Here is a 7020-nt window from a genome sequence, read left to right on the forward strand (position 1 = left end):
AACTAGAAATTCGTAATAGGTAGGAAAGATGCCAGCCAAAATAATGATTTTTAAATAAAGGCCGGTACTCTGTTCGGTTTTCCCGTTCAAACTCCATACAAAAGGCCGGTACTATGTTCATTCTTGCGAAAAAATTGTATAGAAATCATTACTTCGCACATAGAAAGCAGTGTTTATTTAGGTAACTGGGAGCGCTATTATTTGTTTGTTTGTATGTTCCGGGTAGGCTCGGAAACGGCTGAACCGATTTACTTTAAAATTTCAGAGATCGTAGGGGGCGCTCATCGCGGAGGGGGACCTCCTCTTTGTCCGACTTTTTGCAAATTGGACCAAAGTTGACTGATTTGCTTGAAATTTTCATTGAAGGTTGGGGTTGGCATCTAGACAAAGATTCGCTACTTTATATTTTGATATTTGGTGGCGAAGGGGACATCACCTTTTTTCGACTTTTTTAAAGTACAGTAAAAAACTAAAATTCTCTAAATTATCTGAGATTTACAGAGAACATGCGGTGAGGTTATGAAATTAATATGGGGTACCTGATGGGTTCATATGAGGACTCCCTACTTTTTGAAACTTGCAACAAAATTATGCGATTTGCTTAAAATTTTCATTGAAGGTTGGGGTTGGCATCTGGACAAAGAGCCGCTACATTATTTTTCAATATTTGGTCGTGGAGGGGGACCTCCCGTTTACCCGACTTTTTAAAGTACAGTGAAAACAAAACTAAATTCCCCCGTCAGAAATTTTACGGAAAAATGGGTAAGGTTATGAAATTTAGATCAGGTTCATGATTTTTTTATATTTGGTCGGGGAAAAATAAAAGGGCATAGGGTGACATTCTCTTCTCTTAAGTAAATACAGAGAAACAATTAAACTTTACGAAGCTACTTGAAATTTACAGAGGACTGGGGAGAGGTTACGATATTAATATTTGATATTTGATTTTGTGATATTTGGACGGAAGAAATAAAAAGGGGAAGGTTATAAAGAATTTTTAGGAAAGGTTAAGGGTGCTATTCACTTCGGTGTTTATCGATATTGTATCGGGGAAAGTGACGTCCCTTTAAAACAATCAAACTTCTCCGATCTACTTGAAATTTACAGGGAACGTGGGAGGAGGTGAATAAATTGAAATTAATATAGGGAACGTGATAGTCCGATATCAGGTCGGAGTGGAGCGAAGGTGGTGAGATGGTTCCCTTTTGTCCGTTTTTTTTTTATTTTTTTTTTTTTTAATTGAAAGTAGAGGGTTGTCCGTAATTGGGAACTCGGTATATAATTTTATGATTTTTGCCGAGGCTTCTGCCAGACTTCTTTTTAGTAAAGAACTTAAATTTACATGAAATTGACAACCAACGTAGAGAGTGCATCATTTTCCGGTATATGTTCGGGAAAGGGATGTTCTCCATGTCCAACATTTTAACAAGTGTTAAGGTGACAGTCTAACAAAAGTTTGACCACCATATGGATGGGGGAACTTTTTAATACGCTGAGATCATCATATCATGCAACACTACATCATACTATTCTATCGTCCACCAAATTGGAAGGATTTACTAGCAGTATTTTATTAATGGGAACCCATATAATATAGACCGTTTCAAATCAGGGATTCGGAGTGGAGCGAACCCTTTTTTGGCCGGAGCGGGAGCGTTATTTTTAAACCCGAAGCGGAGCGTTTTCCAAAAGAAAATCCACTCCGCTCCGAAAAACAAATAGTACTTTTAATCAAATGCGATGATATTTTCTTTTTATTTCGTTTGCTCTGCTATAAATGTTGCACAAGGTACAATTGATAGTGTGGTAATGTTTAGATATAGCTTCGGTAGAAATTTAGATATAGCTTCCATATATATCTTTCCACCGATTTACATGTAAATGAGTGCACTCCTATGACCACAGAGGCCATAGTTTTACTCTTATTTTCATGAATTTAAGATATAGCTTCGATTTACTCTCTTATAAACACAGAGACCAAAGTTTTACTCCGATTTGCGTGAAATGTTGCATAGACAGTAGAATTGTCATTCTTACTATGTATACCAAATTCGGTCAAAATTGTTTTCATTCCGCAACGACAACATTATTTGGTTTTTTGTATGACGTTTGGAGAAGAGAACAATAAAAAATTAACATAGAATCATCTGTTTCGCAGACACTACTTATTCGCTTACTTCATGCTTAGTACTAAGTTCGTTTTTGCGAAAACCGAATATCTTCATCTATCGCCGTAAATAGGGTCTCAAACCCAGGGATGTTATCTTATTTATGCGAAAAATATGCCTGCCTATTTTTTCGTGCGAAAAATCCAGGGTCGTATAAATATTTGTTGGAATATGCTCAAAACAAAGATTTCGCATTTATTCCGCGCTAACGTTTTTTATATGGAGTATAACAGTTTTTCGTGCGAAAACTTGATCTTAGTACTAGGCTTCATATAAAAAAAGTTAGCGCGGAATAAATGCGAAATCTTTGTTTTGATCATTTTAAAGAACATATTTATACAATCCTGGATTTTCGCACGAAAAAATAGCCAGGTATATTATTTCGCATAAATAAGTTAACATATCTGGTTTTGGGACCCTATTTACGGAGATATACGAAGATATTCGTGTTTCGCATAAACGAACTTAGTACTAAGCATTAGCGCGAAATAAATGCCCAATTTTTGTTTTGAGCATTTTCAAACACATTTCTACAACCCTGGATTTTTCGCACGAAAAATAGGCAGGCATATTATATATTTTCATAATATTTATTTATTTTCATAATTAAAACAAGTATTTCTGCAATCAAATTAATGATGATTCTGCTTGGAATTTTTATTGTTTCTTCCATTTTTTTTTATTAAAAAATGGCTTCACACATAACTGTTCGTCCATCTTCATTCCCCTACATGTGTTATTAAAACTTGTATGGAAAAGGATCCAAAGCAACAATTTAAATAATGTAGTTTCTTTCAAATGAATTATTGAAAAAAGTAACCGCGGAAAAATACTTTTACTAATTCTGAGTGTATTGAATATATACTCAAAACTGCAACTTGAATCGCAACAAGATCAACATTAGGATTTTACACAATATATGTATCCGTAGGCGTAATAAATGTAATCAGTAGAAATAATTACTATTTCTTTTATAGGCTTGCAATTTCACTTCCAAACACTTCTTTCAAAAGCTTTTATTTCGTTAAACGAGTAGCATCTTGTTTTAATTTATAATAGTAGATAGTGTATGTATAGTGTGAACATTAAGACTGTCATTCGGGATCGATTTTTATAAATCCCGGGATTCGAGATTTGAAAATATAGAACCGCGAGTTCTCGGGATTTTTTACATTAAACTAATTTAGTTTAATTCAATTTTATTAACAAAAGAACATAAGAGTAAATTAAAAAGCAATTTAAAATTGCTATAATACTTAATGAACACCTAGTCTAACTCAACAAGAAATGAAGCACAAAAATTATGACAAGAAAAGCTATTTCATATCGCTATCTTATTCAGCAATACATTTTAATGATTTTGTTAGATTAAGTATAATTTCATACACTTGTGTTAATCAATTTGTATTTCATGGTTTTAAGTAACATCTTAAAAATAACAAGGCATCTAAATTTTTAGCAGATATACGCGATCTTGTCACGGACCTTTTATTATTGCTTTTCGTTTACTTCGATTTTTTATGAAATTGTGCTTTTTATAGTATAACTCATGAATAATAAATACTTATTCCAGGTAAATGTTTATTAGCTCAATTTGTCGGGTATGAAATCTAAGGTCCGTTTGCAGTGAATGAAGACTCCAATTTATTAATAAATAATGCTAAAAAGCCACACATTTGAATTAGTTTTTCGGAATCACGGGATTTAAAATAAAAAGATCCCGGGTGACAGCCCTAGTGAACATATAACCCTTTTCATTTTATCGATTACTTCATGGTTATCGCAAATACGATTTAGCATTGGCAACGCTGTTTGTACTACACAGAAAATCAACGTTGACGTGCTATTGTGATTGGATCTCACGTTTGCAACTGTGTATTTCATCGACGGTGAGAAAAAGTGACAGGGTTAGTTTGTTACGAGAATTAATTATTCTTTTTTTTTTTTGATAATTTGCAGACATTTGTCCACGAATAAACATAAGAAAACATGGCCGGTGTCGCTACTAAGGGTTCATCATTAGTGAGCAGTAAGTATTGTTCACAACACTTTTTGGGTGAATTTAATTTTGATTGCAGTATAACCTTACATTTCATTATGTAATTTTTTGTATTGTTAAATACAATGTTTTTAACAATTTTCCTTTTGTTTTAGGATTGCTCGTACAAGCCCGTCCTCAATTGGATACCTTCTTGAGATACGCCAAAGTTGAGTTGACCCCACCAACCCCAGGAGATATTCCCGCTATCCGCCAAGGACTTGGTCGCTTGATTACTGGAGCCCGCACTGGTGCTTACAAGAACTTGACAGTTCGTGAAGCCTGGCTCAATACCTTGGTCACCATGGAAGTAGTTTTCTGGTTCTATATCGGCGAATGTATTGGCAAACGTCACATTGTTGGTTATGATGTCTAAGTGCAGACGTTTGGAATATAGTTCTCGTTTTCTATGTTTAGATTACTAAAACAAATTTCTTATGCACCATTCTTGGTTTGTCGATATTTAACAAAAGCCTAGAACTGAGTATGATGCACATTGAATTAAATTTCATCTTTAAGCAGTGATTGAATAAAATTCCATAATAAAAATGAAATTCAACTAATGCAAATTCTATTTATTCCAGCCAAATAAAGACCACTAGTGTACCTTAAAAAATTAAAAATTTCGTAGCCATTAATAAAGAGTTAAATCGAATGGAACCCGGGCTATATGATACCATACACAACCTACTGAATTAGTGGTAGTTGCCAAAAAAATTATGAGGTGTTATAAAACAAGAGTGGTGGAAATTTCGCAACGGGCATAACACAAACACCTTCATTGCGCCCTTCAGTGTATCAGTTTGCGAACTTTAATAATAATGAAATAGAGAAAATATAAAAATATAGTTCGAAATAACACAGCATAGGTCTAAATCAACATCAGATTCTTATATTAAAAACGGGTAATCGGCTATAGACTGCCGGTACCCACCTTGCTTTTCGGACAATAATCCAAATTTAAACACAGGTCAATGCAATATGACTGGTGGTCGCCTTCGGAAATTTTTATAAGAAATTGGAGTATAGATGTAGCATCTTAAAACAACAGTTAAAAGGTGTGATGTAGGTTAGTTTAGGTACATTGTGACACCAGAAGTTTCAAGTTTGTTTATTTATAGTTTCACATACAAAAAACAACAATCTCATATATACATTATGTGATTCAAGATGATTAAACAAAATATTTAGTATATCATAAAACGAAAAAAGGATTAATAACATTAATTAGATATAAAAAGAAAAACATAATAAAGGGTGATTCTTTTGATGTTAGGATTTTCATGCATTAGTATTTGACAGATCCCGTGGGATTTCAGACATGGTGTCAAAGAGAAAGATGCTCAGTATGCTTTGACATTTCATCATGAATAGACTTACTAACGAGCCACAACGTCGAATTTTCAGTGAATGGGCCCTAGAAAAGTTGGCAGAAAATCCGCTTTTTTATCGACAAATTTTGTTCAGCGATGAGGCTCATTTCTGGTTGAATGGCTACGTAAATAAGCAAAATTGCCGCATTTGGAGTGAAGAGCAACCAGAAGCCGTTCAAGAACTGCCCATGCATCCCGAAAAATGCACTGTTTGGTGTGGTTTGTACGCTGGTGGAATCATTGGACCGTATTTTTTCAAAGATGCTATTGGACGCAACGTTACGGTGAATGGCGATCGCTATCGTTCGATGCTAACAAACTTTTTGTTGCCAAAAATGGAAGAACTGAACTTGGTTGACATGTGGTTTCAACAAGATGGCGCTACATGCCACACAGCTCGCGATTCTATGGCCATTTTGAGGGAAAACTTCGGAGAACAATTCATCTCAAGAAATGGACCGGTAAGTTGGCCACCAAGATCATGCGATTTGACGCCTTTAGACTATTTTTTGTGGGGCTACGTCAAGTCTAAAGTCTACAGAAATAAGCCAGCAACTATTCCAGCTTTGGAAGACAACATTTCCGAAGAAATTCGGGTTATTCCGGCCGAAATGCTTGAAAAAGTTGCCCAAAATTGGACTTTCCGAATGGACCACCTAAGACGCAGCCGCGGTCAACATTTAAATGAAATTATCTTCAAAAAGTAAATGTCATGGACCAATCTAACGTTTCAAATAAAGAACCGATGAGATTTTGCAAATTTTATGCGTTTTTTTTTTAAAAAAAGTTATCAAGTCTTAACAAATCACCCTTTACAAACTGAAAGCGAAAATTAACAATAAAAATTGCGATAAATAGAAAAAAATTTAAACATAATAAAATATAATGAACAAATAGAATAAGAAAATTAATTGCGTTATTCGGCTTTTAAACAATGCTTAATAAGGGCAGTTGTGAACTGAATTGCGTTGCTTAGATTTTGTATTTCTGCAGGAAGAGAGTTCCATAGACGGGATGTGTTGAGGAAAAATTGCCACTCAGAGACCAGAAGTTGATGTCGCATAGGAATAATCATTCGTCTATTAGTTCTTCCAAAGTAGTGAACTTCTCTCTTACCAATGAGAGCTACCCGGATCTATGTTCAACTCAATGACAAGGGACATCCTTTTTGCAGTCAGAACGGCATTTCACATTGCCGTGAAACCTCTTAGAGAAGCTTTGAAACACTAATATATGTTATCAGCATTACTGAGAGGGGATAATCCACCGATGAAAAACTTTGATGTTCAGTCGAAACTGGGAATGAACCCATCACACTTTTATATGCAGGATGGGCTATATTTTATTTCTATCTGAGCGTTACGAAATTAGAATTCCCTAAACACAAAGTGGTTTATGTTTGTACGATATAAATTATTTTTTCCAGAATAATTCAATCCAA

At 34.6% G+C, this 7020-nt stretch overlaps 1 protein-coding gene across 2 annotated transcripts; it reads left to right on the top strand.

Moving 5' to 3' along the window:
• The first annotated feature begins 3974 nt into the window (after positions 1 to 3974).
• On the top strand, positions 3975 to 4769 carry ATPsynG (ATP synthase, subunit G). 2 transcript variants are annotated; one of them, XM_075296100.1, is made up of 3 exons: positions 3975 to 4057; positions 4128 to 4197; positions 4323 to 4769. In XM_075296100.1, exons 2-3 carry the CDS (start codon positions 4158 to 4160, stop codon positions 4580 to 4582), a joined length of 300 nt encoding a protein of 99 aa, XP_075152215.1. In that variant the 5' UTR covers positions 3975 to 4057; positions 4128 to 4157; the 3' UTR covers positions 4583 to 4769. The 2 variants fall into 2 exon arrangements, with proteins under 2 accessions (XP_075152215.1, XP_075152214.1); XM_075296099.1 differs by having other exon boundaries at positions 4056 to 4197.
• Positions 4770 to 7020: the final 2251 nt, after the last annotated feature.

Source organism: Haematobia irritans, chromosome 2 (genome assembly GCF_050003625.1).
Source record: "Haematobia irritans isolate KBUSLIRL chromosome 2, ASM5000362v1, whole genome shotgun sequence".
Taxonomy (NCBI): Eukaryota; Metazoa; Arthropoda; class Insecta; order Diptera; family Muscidae; genus Haematobia; species Haematobia irritans.

Excerpts from the sequence above, each read along its gene's own strand:
- ATPsynG (XM_075296100.1), top strand. The coding sequence starts at position 4,158 with ATGGCCGGTGTCGCTACTAAGGGTTCATCATTAGTGAGCA. Across the intron at positions 4,198-4,322 it reads GGGTTCATCATTAGTGAGCA|GATTGCTCGTACAAGCCCGT; the intron begins GTAAGTATTGTT and ends CTTTTGTTTTAG.